This window comes from Ovis aries, chromosome 12 (genome assembly GCF_016772045.2).
Source record: "Ovis aries strain OAR_USU_Benz2616 breed Rambouillet chromosome 12, ARS-UI_Ramb_v3.0, whole genome shotgun sequence".
Taxonomy (NCBI): domain Eukaryota; kingdom Metazoa; phylum Chordata; class Mammalia; order Artiodactyla; family Bovidae; genus Ovis; species Ovis aries.
Window position 1 is genome coordinate 78,796,549 of NC_056065.1, and position 26,638 is coordinate 78,823,186.

The 26,638-nt window shown below is 47.4% G+C and overlaps 1 protein-coding gene across 7 annotated transcripts in view; it reads left to right on the forward strand.

The window, feature by feature from the left end:
* CAMSAP2 (calmodulin regulated spectrin associated protein family member 2) overlaps positions 1-26,638 on the forward strand; it is a 96,419-nt gene that overhangs the window by 15,197 nt on the left and 54,584 nt on the right. For 6 of the 7 annotated variants that reach the window (XR_009595775.1, XM_015099407.4, XM_027976003.3 and 3 more), the window contains exon 2: positions 6,235-6,494. The exons of the other annotated variant lie outside the window; for it this stretch is intronic. Coding sequence is in view for 5 of the 6 variants with exons in the window: in XM_015099407.4 (XP_014954893.2) it covers positions 6,235-6,494 (260 nt within the window). In the remaining variant the exon portion in view is untranslated. The remainder of the gene's footprint in view (positions 1-6,234; positions 6,495-26,638) is intronic. 7 annotated transcript variants of the gene reach the window in all.

Consider the following 26,638-nt stretch of genomic DNA (forward strand, 5'->3'; position numbering starts at 1 on the left):
TTTTGCATTCTTTAAGGATGGAATGATCTGTTTTTGTCATATTCTTAAAACATTCTGAGACTTGCTATGGCTCCTTTCCCTTTTCCTTGCATTGAAATTTTTTGAAACTTACACTTTCATAACTTAGACTTGTGGGTACATCACAGCGCAATGAAAATAGCCCCTAAGCTGTCCTCTTCCACCTTCCAGTTTTGTGATCCTGGCAGACCATTGTTATTTTTGAATCTGTTTAGCTACATGGTTTAGAGTTAAGACTCTGTATTTATCAGCTGTGTACCTTTGGCACAATACCTGTCTTGAGTTCCTTATATGTAGAACAGGGACAAGAGAATATTCGTGCACACTGCTTGCACAGAAAAGCCCTTAGTGAACATCAGTTCAGTTCAGTTCAGTTCAGTCGCTCAGTCGTGTCCGACTCTTTGCGACCCCATGAATCGCAGCGCGCCAGGCCGCCCTGTCCATCACCAACTCCCGGAGTTCACTCAGACTCATGTCCATCGAGTCAGTGATGCCATCCAGCCATCTCATCCTCTGTTGTCCCCTTCTCCTCCTGCCCCCAATCCCTCCCAGCATCAGGGTCTTTTCCAGTGAGTCAACTCTTCTCATGAGGTGGCCAGAGTACTGGAGTTTCAGCTTTAGCATCACTCCTTCCAATGAACACCCAGAACTGATCTCTTCCAGAATGGACTGGTTGGATCTCCTTGCAGTCCAAGGGACTCTCAAGAGTCTTCTCCAACACCACAGTTCAAAAGCATCAATTCTTCGGCGCTCAGCTTTCTTCACAGTCCAACTCTCACATCCATACATGACCACTGGAAAAAACATAGCCTTGGCTAGATGGACCTTTGTTGGCAAAGTAATGTCTCTGCTTTTGAATATGCTGTCTAGGTTGGTCATAACTTTCCTTCCAAGGACTAAGCGTCTTTTAATTTCATGGCTGCAGTCAACCATCTGCAGTGATTTTGGAGCCCTAAACAATAAAGTCTGACACTGTTTCCACTGTTTCCCATCTATTTGCCATGAAGTGATGGGACCGGATGCCATGATCTTTTTTTCTGAATGTTGAGCTTTAAGCCAACTTTTTCACTCTCCTCCTTCATGTTCATCAAGAGGCTTTTTAGTTCCTCTTCACTTTCTGCCATAAGGGTGGTGTCATCTGCATATCTGAGGTTATTGATATTTCTCCCGGCAATCTTGATTCCAGCTTGTGTTTCTTCTAGCCCAGCGTTTCTCATGATGTACTCTGCATAGACGTTAAATAAGCAGGGTGACAATATATAGCCTTGACATACTCCTTTTCCTATTTGGAACCAGTCTGTTGTTCCATGTCCAGTTCTAACTTTTGCTTCCTGACCTGCATACAGGTTTCTCAAGAGGCAGGTCAGGTGGTCTGGTATTCCCATCTCTTGAAGAATTTTCCACAGTTTATTCTGATCCACACCTTCAAAGGCTTTGGCATAGTCAATCAAGCAGAAATAGATGTTTTTCTGGAACTCTCTTGCTTTTTCCATGATCCCGTGGATGTTGGCAATTGGATCTCTGGTTCCTCTGCCTTTTCTAAATCCAGCTTGAACATCTGGAAGTGCACAGTTCACATATTGCTGAAGCCTGGCTTAGAGAATTTTGAGCATTACTTTACTAGCATCTGAGATGAGTGCAATTGTGCAGTAGTTTGAGCTTTCTTTGGCATTGCGTTTCTTTGGGATTGGAATGAAAACTGGCCTTTTCCAGTCCTGTGGCCACTGCTGAGTTTTCCAAATGTGCTGGCATGTTGAATGCAGCACTTTCACAGCATCATCTTTCAGGATTTGAAACAGCTCAACTGGAATTCCGTCACCTCGACTAGCTTTGTTCATAGTGATGCTTTCTAAGGCCCACTTGACTTCACTTTCCAGGATGTCTGGCTCTAGATGAGTGATCACACCATCATGATTATCCGGGTCATGAAGATCTTTTTTGTACAGTTCTTCTGTGTATTCTTGCCACCTCTTCTTAATATCTTCTGCTTCTGTTAGGTCCCTACCATTTCTGTCCTTTATTGAGCCCATCTTTGTATGAAATGTTCCCTTGGTATCCCTAATTTTCTTGAAGAGATCTCTAATCGTTCCCATTCTGTTGTTATTAACACAGTCCTAATATTTATGTGTATATTGTCTGGTTTGACAGTTTTACCAAGTTGTGATAAAGCTCATGGGTGGGGAAGGATGTGAACGCAGTGTGTAGATGTGATTGGATGTACAGTGTGGTGGAAAGTTTGTAGGCTGATGACAAACAGTCAGTTTGTACAACTGGCGTTTGGGTACCAAGTCACCTGTGATGTTCACTTTTCATTGTTGCAGGAAAAAAGTCTATATGTATACATTTTATAATCATCTTAAAATCATTCACTTAAAATGATTTCACTTTTAAATTTGTTCTACTGGTAGCTTCCGTTTGGTTCCTGGGATGCAGGCATCTAAATGGACACTGACCCTGCATTCTGTGGTTTATGACAAAGCTTGCCGTCACCCTGCGGAGTCTGTCAGGTTTAAGGCTGGCTCACAGCTGGTTAATGCGGCTCTGAAGGAAGGGAAGAATTTTCAATTATTAAATGAGGATATTTTTAGATGTCTCCAAAATCCCAAATTGGTCCAGCTACTCCTGACCTCTTTCCACGGTCCAGCATCCCCAGTTGCCTTCCGCACATCTCCGCTTGGGGGTTTCTGCTGCTGTTCCAGGCTCAGCGTGTCTGGAGCTAAAGTCGCAGTCCTGCTTCTGCAGCAGATGCTTCCTTGGTCTCCCTCCCTCTGTTGGTGGCATGCCTCTTGCCTTGATCACCTCTGGGCACCGTCTGGCCCCTTCTCGCTGCTTTGTGCCTGGGCCCTCAGGGTTGTCCCTGTCCTTCCCTTCCTGTTGGCATCGCTGCCCTGCCTCCTTCCCGTGTCATTTCCTGGTCTCTGCAGCCTCACCGTCAGTACTGAATACTAGATTAACTGTCCCCAGGCATCAGTCATAATGGGTCACTTTCCTCCTATAAAACTGTCGGCAGATCCTTCAGTTCAGATCAGTCACTCAGTCGTGGCTAACTCTTTGCAACCCCATAGACTGCAGCATGCCAGGCCTCCCTGTCCATCACCAACTCCCGGAGTTCACTCAGGCTCATGTCCATCTAGTCGGTGATGCCATCCAACCATCTCATCCTCTGTCATCCCCTTCTCCTCCCGCCTTCAGTTTTTCCCAGCATCACCGTCTTTTCCAGTGACTCAGCTCTTCGCATCAGGTGGCCAAAGTATTGGAGTTTCAGCTTCAGCATCAGTCCTTCCAGTGAATATTCAAGGCTGATATCCTTTAGGATGGACTGGTTGGATCTCCTTGCAGTCCAAGGGACTGCAAGTCCAAGAAGTCTCAAGAAGTCCAAGTCTCAAGAGTCTTCTCCAACACCACAGTTGAAAAGCATCAGTTCTTTGGCACTCAGCTTTCTCTATAGTCCAGCTCTCACATCTATACATGACTACTGGAAAAACTGTAGCTTTGACTAGATGGACCTTTGTTGGCAAAGTAATGTCTCTGCTTTTTAATATGCATTGGAGAAGGAAATGGCAACCCACTCCAGTGTTCTTGCCTGGAGAATCCCAGGGGCAGGGGAGCCTGGTGGGCTGCCGTCTATGGGGTCGCACAGCGTTGGACACGACTGAAGTGATTTAGCAGCAGCAGCATCTAGGTTGGTCATAACTTTTCTTCCAAGGAGTAAGTGTCTTTTGATTTCATGGCTGCAATCACCATCTGCAGTGATTTTGGAGCCCCCCAAAATAAAGTCTGACACTGTTTCCACTGTTTCCCCATCTATTTCACATGAAGTGATGGGACCGGATGCCATGATCTTCGTTTTCTGAATGTTGAGCTTTAAGCCAACTTTTCCACTCCTCTTTCACTTTCATCAAGAGGCTCTTTAGGCTTTTTCTGCCATAAGGGTGGTGTCATCTGCATATCTGAGGTTATTGATATTTCTCCCAGCAATCTTGATTCCAGCTTGTGCTTCTTCCAGCCCAGCGTTTCTCATGACGTACTCTGAATATAAGTTAAATAAACAGGGTGACAATATACAGCCTTGATGTACTCCTTTTCCTATTTGGAACCAGTCTGTTGTCCCATGTCCAGTTCTAACTGTTGCTTCCTGACCTGCATACAGGTTTCTCAAGAGGCAGGTCAGGTGGTCTGGTATTCCCATCTCTTGAAGAATTTTCCACAGTTTTTTATGATCCACACAGTCAGAGGCTTTGCAATAGTCATTAAAGCAGAAATAGATGTTTTTCTGGAACTCTCTTGCTTTTTCCATTATCCAGCGGTTTTTGGCGATTTGATTTCTGGTTCCTCTGCCTTTTCTAAAACCAGCTTGAACATCTGGAAGTTCACGGTTCATATACTGTTGAAGCCTGGCTTGGAGAATTTTGAGCATTACTTTACTAGCATGTGAGATGAGTGCAATTGTGCGGTAGTTTGAGCATTCTTTGGCATTGCCTTTCTTTGGGATTGGAGTGAAAACTGACCTTTTCCAGTCCCGTGGCCACTTCTGAGTTTTCCACATTTGTTAGCATATTGAGTGCAGCACTTTCACAGCATCATCTTTCAGCATTTGAAATAGCTCAACTGGAATTCCATCACCTCCACTAGCTTTGTTCGTAGTGATGCTTCCTAAGATCTACTTGACTTCACATTCCAGGAAGTCTAGCTATAGGTGAGTGATCATACCATCAGGATTATGTGGGTTGTGAAGATCTTTTCTTCTATGTATTCTTGCCACCTCTTCTTAATATCTTCTGCTTCTGTTGGGTCCATACCATTTCTGTCCTCCTACGGGAACCCTTTCTCTGCCTGAGTTGTTGGGTCTTCTGTCTTCCTCTTCCCCCTCCTGTTTAGAGACCCTCTTTACCCTCTCTGACTGCAGTTTCTGCTTGCTCTTCCCCTCCTGTTTTTCTGGATGCAGTTGGGTCAGCCTGCCGTGGTGCCTACTGCTTTGAACTTGAAGCATACACTTGGTCTCTCTCATTTTGTGCTGGGTCGTTTGTTGCTTAAACCGTTGTCTCCAGTTTCCGAATTGACAAACTTGATCTGCCTAGACCATTTGTAGATTATTAGGTCCTTGGGCGTAGGGATTATTTCTAAATCCTTGAATTCCCCAGAACCCGTACTGGTATGTAAAATGAACATGCAATAATTATAATACTGTTACTTGATGAAGATATTTTTCTAAATGATTGGACTTTGCCAGGGCTTTAAGGTAGAATTGCTAGAGTATATCATTGCTGGTGAATATGCTCTTTGGACTTCTGTTCATGCCGTGACATTCCTGAGCTTACAGTGAAGCTGCCTCTTCACGAAGCTCCTGAAGTCGGCAGTGAGTGGCCGTGAACCCTGACTCTCCAGAGAAGGCGGACGAGGCCTGGCTGGCGGCTGCCTGGGTCCTGTGACTGAAGCTCCACCTGAGCCTGCTGCTCAGATGCCCGCCTTTCCGGGGTGGGGGTGGGGGGCGCTGACGCTTGTTCTCTCTGGGCCTTCTTCCCAGGGAGTGCCCTGGCCTCCAGAGAGATGCCCAGAGGCTGGTCCCGTTGCTCAGCTGCCCGTCTGTCTCCCTGGGGCAGATCGGTCAGGCACCCAGGAGGGCTTCAGTGGGGTCGGACGGAGGTGGTCGGGGGTGGTGTAGTAACAGGGTTTTCTGGCGTTCGGGATGTTTGAGGGTGGTTCTCCTTGAACCTCAGCTCTAACTGGCCCTCAACAGGCCAAGCAGGGCGGGAGAGGCCAGCGTGGGGAGGCAAGGGGACGGTGGATGATGGGCAGACGATGTTACACTCTCAGCTGTCGAGGCCTGGGGTCCCTGAAGTGACTGTCAGCCGCCTTTCCTGGTTGGCCACTTGGATGGGAGAGGATTCAGACACGGGCTTTTGGGAATCTTGCCCTCGTCCTGCGTGTCTGAGTGCTCATGTGGGAGCGCTTTCCCCCGAGCTGCTGGGCTCAGGAGGCGTTTCTCCTTGGTTATTCACGGTGGCTTTTGTGATGTACTCGGACATTATCTCCTGTAAAGGAAAGTTCTCTCTCTTTCTCATTCCAGACTGTCTGCAGTGGTCAAATAAATCATCTGTTCGTTAAAGGGTTATTGTTGTTTCTAAAAGAAATCTTTTACGATATAAGTGATGCTATTAAATAAACTGTTTCTTTTATACAAATCTTGTATGAACGTTTCCCCCTTAATCTTTGTAGAGAATGTGCCAGAGGAGCTCCGAGAGCCGTTCTACACGGACCAGTATGACCAGGAGCACATCAAGCCGCCCGTGGTCGGCCTGCTGCTCTCCGCCGAGCTGTATTGCCGCGCCGGGAGCCTCATCCTCAGGAGCGATGCTGCGAAGCCCCTGTTGGGCCATGACGCCGTCATCCAGGCCTTAGCTCAGAAGGGCCTCTATGTCACCGACCAAGAGAAGCTGGTGACGGAGCGAGACCTACACAAGAAGCCCATCCAGATGGTGCGTCTCCCGCGGCCGTGCCGACGGCATGTGACGTGTGTGCGTCTGCGCGTGAAGCGTGTTACCCAGCAGAGGGGCCTAGGCTTTACAGTTGCACTGTCATCTCTGCCTGGAGTTTAAAAATTATCTTTTTCCTCATAAACCTCATTTTCAAATTTCAATTGTGTTTTTTAAGAATTGAAGTATGATTGATTTACAGTGTTGTATTTCAGGTGTATAGCAGAGAGATCCAATTAAGGAAGAGTTTAATGAACTATTTTGGAATGTTTGGTGCCATTCTAATACTTGGGAGAAACAATCACATAATTTCCAACTAAAGTGATTTTTTTTTTCTCCCCAGTTTAAAAGCTTACTTTTCTCCATCCCAGAGACTTTAAGAGATGTAAGGGGTCCTTGTCTTCTTAGGGAAGAGATGGGAGTTGTGAGTGTTCGTTTATCTGCGTGAATGACCTCTTGGTCAATTTCTGTGTGCTCGGTATTTGAGTTTATTTAACAACTGCGAACGCATTCTCGTGGAGAACACGCAGGGCAGGGCTGGGTGCTGGCCTGGGCCGAGCAGGCGTGCCCTTCCTCCCCGCAGCTCCAGGGACACCAAGTGCTGGGTTCCCCGTGTCCGGCGTCAGTCTGTGGTACCGCTGGAACTCACGTTTACAAGATCCTGGGTGTCGAGAACGGTACTGGAACAGTGACTCATTCGCACGTTGGGGTAGATCAGGCTCTCGTATGAGACTGGGCGTCTTCCTTGGAGGAGAGGAGAGGGGCGTGTGTGGAAGAGTATATGAAATCATGAGGCTGAAGAAGGATGAGGGAAAATCAGTTTACCAAATAGAGCTCTAGAAGAGCTGATTGACCTACCTCTGCTTTCTGCCTGTTTTCCTTCTTTAAAACAACCTATTTTTATTATTTTCAAGAAATGAAGAATGACATCTTGAGAAAACTTTAGTTAATGAATTTAGTAACAGATTTATTAAACTGCAGAATCATTGAGGAAAACTAAGAATGTTTCTTATCAGATAGGAGATTTTGGCCTTCTGTTGATGGCTGCAGGTTCACCTCACGGTTCCCTCTGAGGTTTGCACGCCTGCATGGTGCCCACGAGCAGCTTGTAGGCCCCAGGGCTGAGCAGAACTCTGCTCAGGAGCCCCGCAGCGGCTCCCCGTCCGCGCTCTCGAGTCTGCGCTGGGTGGACACTCCTGCTCTGCCTGCTTTTGCTTCCACTGCTCAGGCCAAGGGGATGTTTACAGAGCATGTCCGTGGTGCTGAGTCTGTGTCTGCGTCTGCCCAATTCTTTCAGGTACCAGTGGTACACGTCACATGACCTGCTCATCCTCAGAGAAGGTTATCTATTTTAGGTCCTCTCTAATAAGAGTGAAACAGACTTGCCACACTCCCGTCATTATTTTCCCAGGTGAGGCTTGTGTGTGTGAAGGTGCAGGTTTGGGAGACTACTCTTTGCTTTCCCATCAGGCTACGTTCACTCTGCATTGATCTTGCTAGTAAATCTGACTCCAGGAATTGAGGGCTTCCCTGGTGGCTCAGTTGGTAAAGAATCCGCCTGCATTGCAGGAGACCCCAGTTTGATTCCTGGGTCGGGAAGATCGGCTGGAGAAGGGATAGGCTACCCACTCCAGTATTCTTGGGATTCCCTTGTGGCTCAGCTGGTAAAGAATCCACCTGCAATGTGGGAGACCTGGGTTCGATCCCTGGAGAAGGGAAAGGCTACCCAGTCCAGTATTCTGGCCTGGAGAGTTCCATGGACTATATAGTCCATGGGGTCAAAAAGAGTCAGACACGACTAAGCAACTTTCACTTCACTTTCGCTTTCCAGGAGCTGAGGTTTAAGGAATGTGATGTCAGGGGTGTGGCGTTGCATCTCTGGGTCTGGCTTCTGTCTGTGGGCCTCAGACGCTCACGCTGGGCCGCATCACGTCCCCCTGCTGTGTCGCACCTACTGGCCCGTGCTCTCACTGTGCACTTTCAGTCTCTCTTACAACTTGATTTAAGGTTTTCCAGTTGCTATGAAGTTTTGATTGATGATATTGTACTGTTACTATTTTTCTAAAACCTGTGTGAGAAAATTTCTTGAGTACTAGTAAAAGCTTTGTTTCTTGAGAAATCATTCGTTTTGGTTTGAGACTAGTGAGTGTCCTTCCGGGTCCTGCATTTTGAGCGGTGCGGTGAAAACTCGTGTGTTTAAGGGCACCGGCTGCACTGGCCCCACCGCGCCTCCCGCCTCCCAGCTATCTTGGTTGCAGCCTTATTTCTGCCGCTGCCTCACAGCCTCCGGGGAAATACTCGGGGGCAGCAGAAACGCCCCTGTGAGGGTGAGGCGGGCTCGCTAAACAGAGGTGATCAGCTTGGGCTGGGTAGGGGTTGAAGGAAATGCCTTTTTTTTTTTTCAGGCAAAAGTGAGAACGCCTGTTGGGGATCTCTCCTCCGTCCAAGTGCACTTACAGAGAGGTTGTGGGGGTACAGCCTGCAAAATATGCTCTTCTGTATCTACATCAGTGGAAAAGTATTGTCAGGAAGTGTGTTTGTCAATAGTTAGGATGTACGTTAGCCGTTATTCAGCACATAGTTGTAGTCTGTAAGGTTGGCGGAAGGGCTGAACTGGGACGTGTGCGTGCCTGGCCACGTCCGTGAGCAGGCCCACATGCAGCGCGTGCATAGTCGCCGGATGGGAGGCACAGGCTCTGAGGCCTGACGTCATTGCTCCAGTCGGCGTTAAACCCATGGCGACTTGTGTGCCCTGGAGCCGCAGCGCGTCCTAACCCGAGTCAGGTCACCTCTTGGGCTCTCTGTCCACATAAGTACTGGTACGTAGGAGGACTTGGAATCTGAGGGACTTCTGGCAAGTGGAGCCAGATGGGACTTGTAGCTTTTGAACTTTACTCTGCAACAAAATGAAGTTGCATGTGTACTGCGTTTGATATCATCAGGTTGGGCTGATGGATTTGATCTGTGTCATAAAATCTTAAATTCTATGAATTTCATAAATGATGCTGTGAAAGTGCTACACTCAATATGCCAGCAAGTTTGGAAAACTCAGCAGTGGCCACAGGACTGGAAAAGGTCAGTTTTCATTCCAATCCCAAAGAAAGGCAATGCCAAAGAAAGTGCAAAATACCGCACAATTGCGCTTATCTCAGACGCTAGTAAAGTAATGCTCAAAATTCTCCAAGCCAGGCTTCAGCAGTACGTGAACCGTGAACTTCCAGATGTTCAGGCTGGTTTTAGAAAAGGCAGAGGAACCAAAGATCCAATTGCCAACATCTGCTGGATCATGGAAAAAGCAAGAGAGTTCCAGAAAAACATCTATTTCTGCTTTATTGACTATGCCAAAGCCTTTGAAGGTGTGGATCAGAATAAACTGTGGAAAATTCTTCAAGAGATGGGAATACCAGACCACCTGACCTGCCTCTTGAGAAACCTATATGCAGGTGAGGAAGCAACAGTTAGAACTGGACATGGAACAACAGACTGGTTCCAAATATGAAAAGGAGTACGTCAAGGCTGTATATTGTCACCCTGCTTATTTAACTTGTATGCAGAGTACATCATGAGAAACGCTGGACTGGAAGAAACACAAGCTGGAATCAAGATTGCTGGGAGAAATATCAATAACCTCAGATATGCAGATGACACCACCCTTATGGCAGAAAGTGAAGAGGAACTAAAAAGCCTCTTGATGAAAGTGAAAGAGGAGAGTGAGAAGGTTGGCTTAAAGCTCAACATTCAGAAAACGAAGATCATGGCATCCGGTCCCATCACTTCATGGCAAATAGATGGGGAAACAGTGTCAGACTTTTTGGGGGGGGGCTCCAAAATCACTGCAGATGGTGATTGCAGCCATGAAATTACAAGACGCTTACTCCTTGGAAGGAAAGTTATGACCAACCTAGATAGCATATTGAAAAGCAGAGACATTACTTTGCCAACAAAAGTCCGTCTAGCCAAGGCTATGGTTTTCCAGTGGTCATATATGGATGTGAGAGTTGGACTGTGAAGAAAGCTGAGCGCCGAAGAATTGATGCTTTTGAAGTGTGGTGTTGGAGAAGACTCTTGAGAGTCCCTTGGACTGCAAGGAGATCCAACTAGTCCATCCTAAAGGAGATCAGCCCTGGGTGTTCATTGGAAGGACTGATGCTGAAATTCTAGTACTTTGGCCACCTCATGCAAAGAGTTGACTCATTGGAAAAGACCCTGATGCTGGGAGGGAATGGGGGCAGGAGAAGAAGGAGATGACAGAGGATGAGATGGCTGCATGTCATCACCGACTCAATGGACATGAGTTTGAGTGAACTCCAGGAGTTGGTGATAGACAGGGAGGCCTGGCGTGCTGCGATTCGTGGGGTGGTAAAGAGTCGGACACGACTGAGTGACTGAACTGAACTAAACTGAAAGAGCCTTAGAGATCAGAGCTGACCTGTGTGTAGTAGGAAACTTGCCAGCTGGGAGCAGCCTGGGGAACACAGTCCAGGGGGACTTTGAACACAGACTTCCTGGCCCTCCAGAGCTGCTAGCATGGCGCCTTAGAACAGGGGTCGAGGCACCTTGAAGCATGCAGGGTCCCCAGGCAGGGTTTGAACTCATGTCCCTATAGTGGGAGCATGGAGTCTTAACCTCTGGACCACCTGGGAAGTCCACCTGGGACATGTATTTTTAACATGTATTTTTAACAAGTGTTCAGAGTGACTTCTATGATCAAGAATGTGATCTGAGAAATTTGATCTACTCCAGAGTCATTTCACATATGTAATACTTAGAATTTAGAGGTTAAGCAATTTGGCCAGGGTAGCACTGTTATTTGGAGAAGGCAGTGGCACCCCACTCCAGTGTTCTTGCCTGGAAAATCCCATGGACGGAAGAGCCTGGTGGGCTGCCGTCTATGGGGTCGAACAGAGTCGGACACTACTGAAGTGACTTAGCAGCAGCAGCAGCATTATTATTTAGTAGCAAGACTAGAATTAGAATCTGAATGAGCTAAAACTGTGGCTTTCTAATGTATAATGCTGTAATCCAAAGCAAATTTGAGCGCTTAAATATTTGGATTCATGCTATGTAAACTGTAGACTGGTTATGAAATCAAACTCTTGGTTGTAAATCAGCTTTCCACTCATGTTTGCATGTATAGGAAAAAGTTGGTATTCGTAAAGCTCTATTAAAGTAAATGTATATGTATATAGTATGTGTGATATGAAATAATGAGATTGATTTCCATGTTTGATTTATAAAATAACCTTTATTATTTAATCAGATCTTGTTCTGAAGCAGTCATATAAAGAAAAATTTTATTTTGAAGTGTTTCTTTTAATGAGTACCAGAAAGAGCTTTAGTAGTCTGTTTGCTTAATGGGAACTAAAGTGTGCTGATCGATCATTTGATAAGGAAGGCATGAAACGTTCTCTTGGTGAACTATCAGCATTGCTGTGATGGATGCTTGGGGCAGTCACACAGTATAAGCTGAAGAATTATAATGCGCCTCTGGTGCTGCCCCTTAGGGCTTCCCTGCTGGCTCAGACGATAAAGAATCCGTGTGCAGTGTAGACCAGGGCTCGCTCCCTGGGCCAGAAAGATGCCCTGGAGGAGGGCATGGCGCCCACTCTAGCACTCTTGCCTGGAGAAGCCCATGGACAGAGGAGCCTGGTGGGCCACAGTCCACGGGGTCACAAACAGTAGGAGACGACTGAGCGACTCTCACTCACTCTCACACACACACACTCCCACACACACGCTCTCACACACTCACACACACACTCACTCTCACACACACTCACGCTATCCATTACCCTGCCTTGCTGTAGGATAAGGCCAGTGAAGCTGTGTTTAAAGCAGGGGGATGATGGGAGCATCTGTTTGCCCTCAGGAAGGCTGTTCCTGCAAGTAAAGGGGTGTGGCTTTATCACGTTTTGTTGTCCGCATTCTCCTGACCATGGGTGCCTGCACTTGGATGATGTGAAACTTAGAATCCAGAGAGAAAGAAGAATCCAGAAAGAAAGAGGAAAATGCTTGTTGGCATGAAATCGGTGCTCCCCGTGGGAGTGTAAGCGGTAGCACTGGGATCATACAGGCGGGTGTGGTGACTGCTGCCCGCTGGTGAGGAAAGGCGTTGGGGATGAGTGATTCACGCTGTTTCCGTGGGTGGGACGGGATCGGTGAGAGGCGGCGGGCTGAAGAAGGTCCTGACCCAGTGTGGGCTGTGCAGGCGTGCTGTGCGTCACCAGTGATATCGCCCCCCTACACGGGGGCCACACGTGAGGGGAGCCCGGAAAATCGGCCGGTTGCCTTGACTGAAGAGGCTGTGAGCCTGAGTTGGGATTTTTAACTCTTGTGCGTTACAGGATCATGGAGTGAGTTTCCGTGCTGCTTTCCTGGGGGTTTGCTGTGGCAGCAGTGGTGCGTGGAGTCGTTTCTATCCTGCCTGCAGCAAACAAACAGAAGAGCAAACCCCGCCGGCCCGTCCTCCTCGCTGCTGCCCCTGCAGCACACTCGCCCCCCACTGCTGTCCTGGGGTCCCCAGGGCGCCACCGTCGCTGGAACTCAGTCACTGACCCGTGTAAGAAGTTTAGAAACTGCCCCTTAGAGAAAGAGGGTTACATAAATGTGAGATTTATTACAGTAGTGGCTGAGGAAGGACTTATTTCTAGCCCCCGTGTAGAATAATGTCTTGGAAACTATGAGCAGAGCTTATCTGTGAAAAATTATTCTAAATTCTTCCGGCATTTGTTGAACAGGATTTTCTTCATGCATAGTGCTGGGTATTCCATGAATCATGGACCTGGTTTGGATTCCGTTAGTATTCCAAGGCTCAAAGTCACACTATCTTTTGATATAACCATTTTTTTTAACATTTGACTTAGCGTTTATTTTATTTAGAACTCCAGATTACTTTCTTCTAGAAATAACTTGTTGAATGTGTGTTCATTTTACCGGATGATCTCACAAAACCTTTATGTTTATAATCAACCTGAAGTCAGGCCATCTATTAATGTTTTCCAGTTTATTGACAGCACTTCTGCCGGATACTCTGTATCACCTACTGTGACTGGGAGGAGCCTCTGTCCTCCAGAGACTCGCATTCTCCTGGGGGTTAGAGAAACAAGCAACTTATAATACGTGTGTTTCAGGAGTGGAGGGGCTCCAGACTCGCTCCTGCTCTTGGGCCGAGTCTTGACGGCTCTGAAGGGGCTTCCGGGCGGGCACAGAGGTGCAGCTGGTGTGTGGGCGCGTGCCGTCAGAGTGCAGCTTCAGCCCGGGTGCGTGTCCAGAGACGACGAGCACTGAGGCCGGAGCACTGGACGGGGATGGGCATGATGACCCCGCGTGTCCTTCATCCTGGAGGTGATGGCTCTGCAGCAGGCAGGGTAGCATCGGGCTCGCGTTGCAGACGGTCACTCTGCTGGGGGAGCGAGCACGGCGGCTGTGGAGGTGCCGGAGAAGCGTTGCTGAGGTGGAATCGAGGTGACTCTGTCTGTCCGTCCCTCCCTGCACCCTCCCACCTTGGTGACTGTAAGTTCATTCTCCAAGCCTGTTTCTGTTTTGTCGGTCTGTCCATCTGGATCATCTTTTTAGATTCTACATATAAGTGCTGTCAGGTGACACTTGCCTTTCTCTGCCTGGCTTCCCTCGTATGGTGACGCCAGGTCCCCCCGCACTGCGGCCAGTGGCGCCGTGTCGTTCTTTCACGGCTCGCGTCCCGTCGCTGTGCGCCCCACATCTTCTCTATCCATCGTCTGTCAGTGGCCCTGGGCTGCTTCTGTGTCTTCACTGTGGTGTGTCGTGCTGCTGTGAGTGTTGGGGTGCACGTATCCTTTCGAACGAAGCTTTTCTCCAGGTATCTATCAGCCCGGGAGTGGGGCTGCCGGGCCCTGTGGTCGCTCTGTGCTTAGTTTCTGAAGGAGCCCATGCCGCGGCCCGTGGCGGCTGCCGGCTCACACTCCCGCCGGCGGCGTGGGAGGGCTCCCTGCTCCCCAGCTCCTGTCGCTCGTGTGGTTTTGATGATGGCCACTCTGGCCCACGTGGGGTGACACCTCACTGAGTTTTGACTTGCATTTCTCTAATAATTAGCGCGGTTAAGCATCTTTTCATCTGCCTCTTGGCCATCTGTGTGTCTTCCTTGGGGAAACGTCTGTGTAGGCCGTCTGCCCGCTTTTGCCTGGGTGTCTGTTCCTTCGGTATTGAGCTGCATCATGAGCTGGGTAGACTTTGGAGACGAGCCCCTGGCGGTGCAGCGGCCCCCCGGCCCGCCCCAGCCCCTGGCCTGGTGCAGCGGCTCCCCGGCCCGCCCCAGCCCCTGACCTGGTGTGCGCTCTTCCTGCACACGCCGTGCTGCCACCCCTGCTCTCGTCCTTGTGGATTTTGCTCTGCGTCGATTCTGGGAGCCTGGCAGGAACTGTCAGCGTGAAGCACGGTGTCCCTCCGTGAGAAGGGTGTATGGTAGCCACGAGGAGCGTGGGGAGAGGAGCAGATGGGAGACTGAGCACAGGGGAGGCTGGCTGGACGGGCCAGGCCTCTCTGGGCTCAGCAGAGTCCCACAGGCTCTGGCTTATAAGCAACCAGAGTTCATCCCTCGCGCCCTGCTCTGGAGGCGGGGGGCCAAGGCCAGGGAGTCGTCATGGCTGGGTGTTGCTGAAGGCCGATTCTGGGTTGCAGGCTGCCAGTCTCCTGCTGTGACCTCCTGGGGGAAGGGAGGGAGCCTCCCTGGGGCCCTGCCTCCTGACCCATCCCCTCCCAGGGGCCCCCTCCTCACACCATCACCTGGTGCTTTCTAGTTCCCACATTCGAGCTTTAGGGGGACACAAACATTCAGCCATGAAATTAAGACGCTTACTCCTTGGAAGGAAAGTTATGATCAACCTAGACCGCATATTAAAAAGCAGAGACATTACTTTGTCAACAAGTGTCTATCTAGTCAAGGCTATGGTTTTTCCAGTGGTCATGTATGGATGTGAGAGTTGGACTGTGAAGAAAGCTGAGTGCCGAAGAATTGATGCTTTTGAACTGTGGTGTTGGAGAAGACTCTTGAGAGTCCCTTGGACTGCAAGGAGATCCAGCCAGCCTATCCTAAAGGAGATCAGTCCTGGGTGTTCATTGGAAGGACTGATGCTGAAGCTGAAACTCCAATACTTTGACCACCTGATGCAAAGAACTGACTCATTGGAAAAGACCCTGATGCTGGGAAAGATTGAGGGCAGGAGGAGAAGGGGACAACAGAGGATGAGATAGTTGGATGGCATCACCAACTCAATGGACATGGATTTGGGTGGACTCTGGGAGTTGGTGATGGACAAGGAGCCCTGGCGCGCTGCAGTCCATGCGATCTCAAAGAATTGGACGCGACTGAGCGACTGAACTGAACTGAAACATTCAGATCTCAGCAGGTACTCTTCTTGCATAGGGACGTCTCATTTAGTGACAACTGACTTTAAAAAACAGATTTTTTAAAAAAGTGTTTTGCTTTGCAAAATAAATTTTAAATTTTAAGTGTTTTATACCAGGATTCATTTTCATAACACTGATTTGGAAAAGTATGACTTTTAATAACCTAAGTTTTCAAGAATACATTATGTGAAACGAAAAATGTCGTGTTTATTGCAATGTTCAATGTAATGTTCATTATTTTAAAAGACTTGCTCTTAATGCAGTCTCCTTTAGCTATTGAAAACATGTTTTATGTATCTCATTTCCCCTCAGTTTTACTGATAAAAACTGCATATATTTAAGCAGTACAATTTAATGTTTTAATATGCACATATATTGTGTATATTTATCATATTGAACCAAGTAGTATGCCTGGTACATAGTACTTACAAAACGAAATGTTGACTTCTGGCCATAAAAATCAGATGTTTCCGATCGATTGGGACAGTGGAGAGCTGACCGCCAGAGGCCACGTCTGTGCTCCGTGCCCTGCCGCCGCTGGTTTACCCGGGGGTTGATGGCAGAGGCTGCTTGCCTTGTGTGGGCAGCATGGGGATGGAGGCAGAGGCAGAGCTCACGAGCACCCTGCCAGGCATGGGGGTGCTCCGCGTCTGTCTGTCCTGAGTTGGCCCATCTCCCAGAGTCTGTGCCCTGCCTCAGTGTCCTCTCAGTAAGTCTCAGGTGTTTAAATTAGCATGACTCATTCAAGAGACCAATGCCTGCCATTGAAAGAAACGTCGTGAAACCCTGTAAAGAATGAGCCACCCATCTCCTTTGTCCCAGTTAACTCCACGGACAGCTTTCACATAGCAGTGGAGTCTGGCGTGGAGAGAGGCCTTTGCCGCCGTCTGGGCTGGAGCTCTGGAATTCTCTTGACTGAGGTCCGCATGGATGCATTGTGCTGCGGACCTGCAGCTGGTCTTGCTGCTGCCACACACGACAGTTACCCTTGTAACCTGACTTGTTTCCTGTTCTGTTTGCAAAACATGAGGACTGTGGTTGATGGAGCCTACTTCATGCTTGACCCACAAATGGATTATAAACACACATTTAAAATCACTTGTTTAGTTGTTTTTTTACAGGGAAGAGTGTAAGGTGACAGTGTTGGTACTGAAAACCAGATGCCATACTTATATTATAAGTTTTATTATATGCCATACTTATATTTTTCTTAAAAATGTATTTTAATCTATAAGTTACCAACTTGTATCTGATTTAATGAAGAAAAAAAGAAGGAAACCGTGGGACTGGAGTCTGCGTGTGGACTTGCCACCCTAAGGTTTACTTATCTGGGGCCTTTCCTGGTTTTCCAGTGGTTAAGACTTGGCGCTCTCTGTGCCGGGGGTCTAGATTCAATCCCTGGTCTAGGAACTAAGATCCCACAAGTTGCACAGCGTGGCCAAGAAAAAAAAAAGATTTATTTTATCTAATTTCAATGGCATACTTCTAGTAGATTAATTTTCCTGAAATGATACTTTGATACCTGTCTTACTTTCCAATTAAAAAATGTTAGTCATTTCATTTGATTTGAAGCTAAGTATATATTGCAGATTCATCTGCATATTCTTTTGTAAAAAATCTGACTTTTCGGAGCTAGCTTCTAAAGTATGATGTAACGATACACTTCCAAAGCATGGTTACTCCATACTTCGTAAATAAATCTCACTTGTAAATAGTGGAAGTTGTATTGTCTGTTGGTAATCTCACCTTCCTAACATATTCAAAGTGGCAAAAGCTAAATATTTAGAGAGTTGTCTGATAGTATAGACCTGCCAGCGGTAATTTTTGATGATTTTTGAAGGTGGAGTAAATGTATATTAACTGAGACTTTTCATCTTTTCAAGAGAGAAAAGGTGACTATCCATTGTGGATTACTAAATTTAAGGAACCAGTGCTGTCAAGGGTACTTTTCCTTTAAATAACATATAGCATTAGCATCAGCTCAGTCACTCAGTCGTGTCCAACTCTGCGACACCAGGCCTCCCTGTCCATCACCAACTCCCGGAGTCCACCCAAACCCATGTCCATCGAGTCAGTGATGCCATCCAATCGTCTCATCCTCTATCGTCCCCTTCTCCTCCTGCCTTCAGTCTTTGCCAGCATCAGGGCCTTTTCCAGAGAGTCAGCTCCTTGCAAGCATTAGCTTACACGCTTGCATCTGAACATACATGGCTGGAGCACTGGGTTTGAGCTGCTTTTGCAGGTGTGGTGCAGAGATCAGACTTTCCCATCTGTACAGCCCCGGCCAGCACTGTGAGCAGGGCACGGGCCCGCGGTGGTCTGTGGTCGTCCACACTCCAGGCTGTGTTGAACAGACTGACCATGCACCCCGTCCCCATGATACCGAGCTGTTTTTTAGCTTGGCAGACTGTAATAGTTTAGCAAATTGTTTTTAATTAATGTCAGTGATGAGAGTTAAGGAGAATAGATGATTATTTAAAAACTGTACAAACCGTTCCATTTGGATGCTTGCCTGTGCTCAGACACCTGGATCAGTGAGCTTCTGTGATAGAAAAGAGGACCTCTGTGGCACTCGGACTCCTTCTGAGCATGCCCTGTTCTGTGTTGAAAAGAGGGTTAGAATGAGCTGTGGCACAAAGTGACCGTGTTGCAAAGCTGTCCCGGGGGCCTGTCTTTCAGGAAGTCCTCTTGCTCTACTTGCAGGGATCTGAGAATGCTGATTATGAGTTTTGAGTTTTGAGCTGATTCTGAGTTTTCCTGAAGCTCAAATGTTTAGTTTGTGGTAAATAGTCCACCTAGTAAACATTAAAAGGGTGACTTTAGAGAGTGATGAGGGCCATGAGGAAAATGAAAGAGGGAGGACGTGATGGAGCAAGCTGAGGAGACGGTGTGCATCGCTCCTGGGTGGGAGGGTTGGGGCAGCCTCCCCCAGGAGGGCGGCTGTGAGCAGAGCTCTCCACCAGGGGCCACTTAGGCCGAGATGGGGCGGCCAGCATCCCCGACAGCGAACGAGACAGGCCACCAAGTAAGTCAGCCTCACGTCGGGATGATCAGCTCCTGGGGAGAGTTTCCTGGAGGGAGCATGTTCTGGAACTGGAGGTTTGGGGGCTGCACGTGTTACTTTGTGCTCTGTGAGATGTGAGCTACTTGGTGCAGTGAGAGCTTGCTGAGAACCACTGGGGCCTCGGTGATAGGACAGCGACGGGAAGACCAGAGCCTTGCTCTCACACAGCTGGCACTGCAGCAAAGTGGATGGGCAGTGCAAAGCTAAACAGACTGTAACAGTTTCCGGTAGCGGGGACTGCCCTGAAGGAAAGAAATCAAGAAGAAAGAGGCAGAGGGAGTGAAGTGTGCTGTCTCCCGCCGAGGCGTCAGGGAAGGCCGGTCCAGAGGACTGATGCCTGAGCTGAGGCCTGAATACTGGAAGGACTCCTGGGAAAGAACATTCCAGGCAGCGGAGACAGCAGGCATAGTGGCCTGCAGGTATGTCTCAGGAACTGGGAAGAGCCACCAGATTGGCCGAGAGCAAGGTGGTTAGTGATGTTCAGCACCTTTCCCTGCTGCCTGTTGGCATCCATGTGTCTTCTTTGGAAACAGTGTCTATTCTGGTCCTCTGCCCATTTTTTAATATATATATATTTTGGGGGGTTAGGTTTGTTTTTGATTCGAGTTCTGTGGGTTCTTTATTTATGGATATTAGCCCCTTGAATGTTGGTAGCTCAGTTGTGTCCAACCTTTTGCGACCCCATGGACTGTAGCCCACCAGGCTCCTCTGTCCACGGGGTTCTCTAGGCCACAGTACTGGAGTGGATTGAACATCCTCTTCTCCAGGGGATCTTCCCAACCCAGGGATTGAGCCTGGGTCTCCCGCGCTGCGGGCAGATTTATTTTACCGTCTGAACCACCAGGGAAGCCGTTGCTCAGGCGTGTCCGACTCTTTGCTCCCTCATGTACAGCAGCCCCTGCTAGGCGCCTCTGTGCGTGCGGTTCTCCAGCAAGAGTCCTGGAATAGGCTGCCGCTCCCTTCTCCAGGGGATCTTCCCGACCCAGGGATCGAACCCAGACTGCCTGCATCACAGGCCAGCTCTCTACCATTGGAGCCACTGCCTATATTTTCTCCTGGGAGTTCTGTGGTTTCAGGCCTTACGTTTAGGCCTTCAGGCGATTTTGAGGTGATTTCTTTGTATGGTGTAAGAACACGCTCTCTGTACATGTGGCCGTTCGGTGCTCCTGGTACCACTCAGAGAGACTCTCCCCCGTCGGTCTCCTTGCCTCCTGCGCTGTAGGCTGGTTGGCCGTAGGTGTGTGGCGTTATGTCTGGGCTCCGTTCTGTTCGGTTGGTCTTCGAGTCTTTTTGTGCCAACACCACGCTGTTTTGATGACTGTGGCTTTGTAGGAAAGTCTGAGGTCAAAGGTCATGACACCTCCAGTTTTGTTCTTTTTTCTCATAAAGTTTCGTTTAAAATGATGGTGAGGCACGGGGGTTCTGAAGCGCTTTGGCTGCTTTGACAGCTGACTCATCGCAGCACTCTGTGGCGCCGCTGTCTATAGTCGGCCTTCCCCTCCGCCTCTGTGGTCTGTCCTCACTCCTAGCTCCCGCGTGGTGATGAGAATATTACTGAAGGTCTGAAAATGCAAGGAAACCTGATGTTTTTAAAAATCTCTTTTTTGTTGTTAAACAGCATTGTTATTGATAAATTATTATTTTTCAGTATTTTTCATGATCTAAATTAGAATTTGGATTTGAATAATGTCGGTATTTAATGATTCATTAAAAATCAATGTTTTAAAAGAGTTACGTGTGTTATGGTCTACCAAAATTATAGAGGGAGCATTTTACGTGGACATTACTTCTCAACTGTTTGAAAAATCAATGCTCTTTAAGGTATTACCAGCTCAGAGAGTTAATAAAAAAAACTTGACAGTCTTTTGATCCCTTCACACATTTGTTCAGCTTCGTTAGAATGGACGGAGTGGAGATGCCGTGCCATTGTGGGCAGGAGCGCGGGCCGTGTCACCAGGCTGTGGGGCTCGGGGGCTGACAGCGCCTGTGCTGCGCGCACTGACCCCTGTACGAGCTCAGACTGCTTCCCTGTGAGCGTTCGTGTTGCAGCCAGTCAGCTGGTGCGGTGCCTCGCGGCTCTGCAGCTCTTTGCCTCTGGCTGGCATCTGTGTGGAGAGACCTTGATGCTGGCCTGAGCGACTTCGGGTTCTGAATTCTGCTGCTGTGCCTGCTTGCCCAGAGGCCTTCAGCCGGGAAGGAGCATGACCTCTGGGTGCTTGGCAGGTGGGAGGAACGGTGTTCCCACTTCTTACTTTGCTGATGGAGTTTCTGCCATAGCTGTGTTCAAACCTTGTGAAATTTTGCCTGCTGTTATACGGCTTTAACTCTTCTTTGCAGTCTCCAGAAACCTGGGTGGTGACCTCCCATGTCGCCAAGGAGACCTTGCAACCTTCCTCTCTCTCTTTTCCACAGACAGCGCTTGGCAGACGGACCCTGCCTGCGTGGTTGCAACAGCTATGATTATGTCATAACCTCGTGTGGTTCAGTTTCTTTTCTTTTTTTTTTTTCTGGTAAAGCTAGTACTGTCAGGCGCATTTTTCATACAGACCCAGATGAAAGAAATTTGCTGACAAACTTCTTTTCAGGCAGTTTTTTGAGTGTTAACTGGAGCTTTTCCTGATGGTTATTTTTATATGATAAAGCATATTTCAGTGTATTTTGTGCAACTCGTTTTTAGATTTTGAGATTTGAAGCACAGTTTTTGGCTGAGGATCCATATGCCTGGGAAACTTTCAAATCTGGAAAGCTATGAAACACAAACACACTTTGAAGTACACCATATGTGACTGGTTCAACTATATGAGGGATGTCATACTGGTTAGCAAATGAAAGGACATAGCTGTCACTTTAGGGCTCTGGCATGAGGTGGCAGCAATTATGCTGAGTGCTGGTGATGAGCCTGAGCTGCCGTATATAAACTGTCTTACAAATAAAACTTGCCCAGGTCACCACGGTTAGGACATTTGAAAGCCACAGATGTTCCATACTTAAATCTTGATGGGCCGGATATTATCACCTGCTTCCGGGGATGTCCATGAAGCAGCCCAGGCTCTGCTGTCCCGGTGGTGGCGGCCATCCTGCCTGCCTGCCGTCTGTGCTGGCTCCTTGCAGGTCCACGTTGAGTCAGCCAGGCACACTCCCGATTGGATGCCTTAAACTGTTGATCCATGTAGCATTCGTTTGGGAAAACATAAGAATAAATGATTACAATGAAATTCGAAGATTATCTTCAGGTGATAAACTGCTTTGCAGGCTAATCCCAGAGTCATACGCTGACTGCTGCCTGAGGTATTAAACCGCTGTAACTCACTATGTCACTGAACATTTAGGGTACTTTGATGTACTTTGATCTCATTTGACCATTCAGGTATGATCTAAATTGAATCCCGTACGATTATACAGGAGAAGTAAGAAATAGATTTAAGGGCCTGGATCTGATAGAGTGCGTGGAGAACTATGGACGGAGGTTCGTGACATTGTACAGGAGACAGGGATCAAGACCATCCCCAAGAAAAAGAAATGCAAAAAAGCAAAATGGCTGTCTGAGGAGGCCTTACAAATAACTGAGAAAAGAAGAGAAGCGAAAAGCAAAGGAGAAAAGGAAAGATATACTCATTTGGATGCAGAGTTCCAAAGAATGGCAGGGAGATAAGAAAGCCTTCTTCAGTGATCAGTGCAAAGAAATAGAGGAAAACAATAGAATGGGAAAGATTAGACATCTCTTCAAGAAAATTAGAGATACCAAGGGAACATTTCATGCAAAGCTGGGCACAATAAAGGACAGAAAGGGTATGGACCTAACAGAAGCAGAAAATATTAAGAAGACGTGGCAAGAATACACAGGAGCACTGTACAAAAAAGATCTTCATGACCCAGATAATCACGATGGTATGATCACTCACCTAGAGCCAGACGTCCTGGAATGTGAAGTCAAGTGGGCCTTAGGAAGCATCACTACGAACAAAGCTAGTGAAGATGATGGAATTCCAGTTGAGCTGTTTCAAATCCTGAAAGATGATGCTGTGAAAGTGCTGCACTCAGTGTGCCAGCAAATTTGGAAAACTCAGCAGGGGCCACGGGACTGGGGAAGGTGAGTTTTCATTCCAGTCCCAAAGAAAGGCAATGCCAAAGAATGCTCAGACTACCGCACAATTGCACTCATCTCACACGTTAGTAAAGTAATGCTCAAAATTCTCCGAGATTTCAACAGTACATGAACTGTGACCTTCCAGATGTTCAGGCTGGTTTTTAAAAAAGTAGAGGAACCAGAGATCAAATTGCCAACATGTGTTGGATCATCGAAAAAGCAAAAGAGTTCCAGAAAAACATCTATTTCTGCTTTATTGACTATGCCAAAGTCTCTGACTATGTGGATCACAACAAACTGTGGAAAATTCTGAGAGAGATGGGAATACCAGACCACCTGACCTGTGTCTTGAGAAATCTATATGCAGGTCAGGAAGCAACAGTTAGAACTGGACATGGAACAACAGACTGGTTCCAAACTGGGAAAGGAGTACGTCAAGGCTGTATATTGTCACCCTGCTTATTTAACTTCTATGCAGAGTACATCATGAGAAATGCCAGGCTGGATGAAGCCCAAGCTGGAATCAAGATTGCCGAGAGAAATATCAATAACCTCAGATATGCAGATGACACCACCCTTATGGAAGAAAGCGAAGAGTAATTAAAGAGCCTCCTGATGAAAGTGAAAGAAGAGAGTGAAAAAGTTGGCTTAAAACTAAACATTCAGAAAACGAAGATCATGGCATCCGGTCCCATCACTTCATGGTGAATAGATGGGGAAACAGTGAAAACAGGGACAGACTTTATTTTCCTGGGCTCCAAAATCAGTGCAGATGGTGACCGCAGCCATGAAATTAAAAGACGCTTACTCCTTGGAAGGAAAGTTATGACCAACGTAGACAGCATATTAAAAAGCAGAGACATTACTTTGCCAGCAAAGGTCTGTCTAGTCAGAGCTATAATTTTTCCAGTAGTAATGTATGGATGTGAGAGTTGGACTATAAAGAAAGCTGAGTGCCCAAGAATTGATGCTTTTGAACTGTGGTGCTGGAGAAGACTCTTGAGAGTCCCTTGAACTGCAAGAAGATCCAACCAGTCCATCCTAAAGGAAATCAGTCCTGAATATTCATTTGAAGGACTGATGCTGAAGCTGAAACTCCAATACTTTGGCCACCTGATGCAAAGAAGTGACTCATTGGAAAAGACCCTGATGCTGGGAAATACTGAAGGCGGAGGGGAAGGGGATGACAGAGGATGAGATGGTTGGATGGCATCACCAACTCAGTGGACGTGATTTTGGGTAAACTCTGAGAGTTGGTGATGAACAGGGAGGCCTGGCGTGCTGCGGTTCATGAGGTCGCAGAGTCAGACACGACTGAGCAACTGAACTGACTGACTGACGGATCTCATTTGATGTCTTGTGGGGTGAGAAGGTAAGTATTACCCACATTTGATAGATGAAGAAAAGGGCGTTCAGCGAAGTCTGAGTGACTTTCAAGTCAGCGTTTGTTTTTTTTTTAAAGTGACTTTGTTAAGGTATTATTTAAATAAAATGCACCTATTTAAAGTAAATAGGTATCTTGTCGGACCTGGCCGGGAACTGAACTGACTGATGCTAATGTGGACACCGCTCCAGTTAGGATGTGGAGTTTCCCTGTGGCTCCGTTATTCTGCATAGTGCTTGTACGGCTCTCCTGTGTTGCGCCTGTGGCCACACTGCACTCCTTTTTATCACCAGCAAGCCTGCTGTTGCAGGGCTAGGACACAGTTTACGTATCCGCTCGTCAGTTGGCAGACATTTCCACTTTCTGGTTACTGTGAATAATGGCTGCTACGAATATTCATTTACAAGTTTTTACTCGAATACCTGTTTTCAGTTCTTTAGGGTATGTACCTAGCTAGAGAAGTACTGGGTCATAGTGGTAATTCTGTGTCTAACTCACTGAGGAGCCTGTGAAGAATTTTCTACAGGAATTGCACCATCTTACCCCCTACCAGCAGTGTCTGAGGGCTGGAAACTCTCCACATCCTTCTCATTTTAAAAACTGTAGCCATCCTGAGTGGCTGTGAAGGGGCAGTCTCGCTGTGATCCTGTTTTCCGTTTCACTAAAGACTTCGTGCGTCTTTTCATGTGCTTGGTGGCCACTTGTGTGTCTGCTTCAGAAAAACGTCTGTTGAATTCTTTGCCCATTTTTAAATTGAGTGGTTTGTCTTTTTGTTGTTTAGTATCAGTTTCAAATTTTAAGTGAATTTTTTTTTGCTTTAAAAGTCACTTTTTTAAGTTAAAAAAAAATAAGAAGGCGAAGTCCACCCCAGTCATGGCACATGTATGCTTTTTGGGTGCCTTTCCTTTGATTCGACAAGTTTCCATCTGATGTTACCTTCCTTCAGCCTGAAGAACTTCTTTCATCATTTTTTTGTGTGACAACTTCTCTCAGTATTTGTTTGTCTAAAGATATCTTTATTTCATCTCTAGTTTTTTTGAAGAACATTTTGTTGGTTATAGAACTCTGGGTTGACAGCTTTTTCTTTCAGAGTAATAAAGGAAGTTCTTGAGGCCTTGTTGCTTTTCCTGTGTCCTCCCCCACCGGCACAGCTTTTTGGGGCTCTGCTTACAAAACGACCTGCTGTTTCCCCCAGGTCACCGGGGCTCTCCGCTCTCGTGTCTGTTGCTGTTGATGGTGAGGTGTGTTCCTCGTCGCCGGGGCTCTCTGCTCTGGTGTTTGGTGTTGTTGATGGTGAGGCTTGTTTCTCTGGGACTTTAGTTCTGATGGTGTCTCTTGCTGTGTTTTCAGGCTCACTTTCTGCTTCATCTGCTGTTAAGCTCATCCAGTGAATCTTTTGTTTCTAATACTGTGTTTTTAAGTTCTACAAACTCCTTTAAAAAAACCCGATATATTTGTTTCCTCAATATGTTCATGTTTTATATTGTTTTAGAGTCTGTGTCATAATTCCATCATCTTTCTTAAATCTGTCTGGTTCCTCTCCTGATTATGAGACATATTCCTGCTGCTCTGTCTTGTAATTTTTAATTTAATGGTAGACATTGTAGCTGTCATATTTTTCAGGGTATGAATCTTTCGCACCTTTAAAAAGGGTTGAATTTTGGTAAGCTTCTTGTGAACCTGTAATTATTTTAAAATAATTTTTTTTAAGTTTTGAATTTTTTTTTTTTTTTGGTAGGCAGTTAAGTTACTTGCAGATCATCTTGATCCTTGTGAGCTTGTATTTGGCCTTTGTTAGGGCAGGTCTGGAGTGACCTTTGCTATTTTAAGCCAGTTGTTGTTCAGTGGCCTTCTGGAGTCTCGTCTGAGTATCCTGGACAGGCAGTGTGGTCTCTCCATCTTGCTGTCTGGAAGTGGATTGTTTGCAAGCTTCAGTGAGCCGAGGGGGTTGATTCTGCCCACAGGCGTCCGTAGCTGTCCTCTCCCTGGGAGCTGGCTCTGTCCAGCCTTTCCCAGTCCCGCCTTGCTCGTGTGCAGGTGAGTGGCCTGCCAGAGGGCGCCCCCTGCAGATCGCTCTGAGCAGCTTCCCCTCCTTAGTCTGCTCCACAGGTGTCCGCTGCCTCCGCCTTCCTGTGCCCAGACTCCAGTCTTCAGCTCAGCAAGCCCAGCACACGCAGCGTGGGCTCGCTCTCCTGCTCTGGTGTGCCAGAAGCGCCTTTGCATGTGCT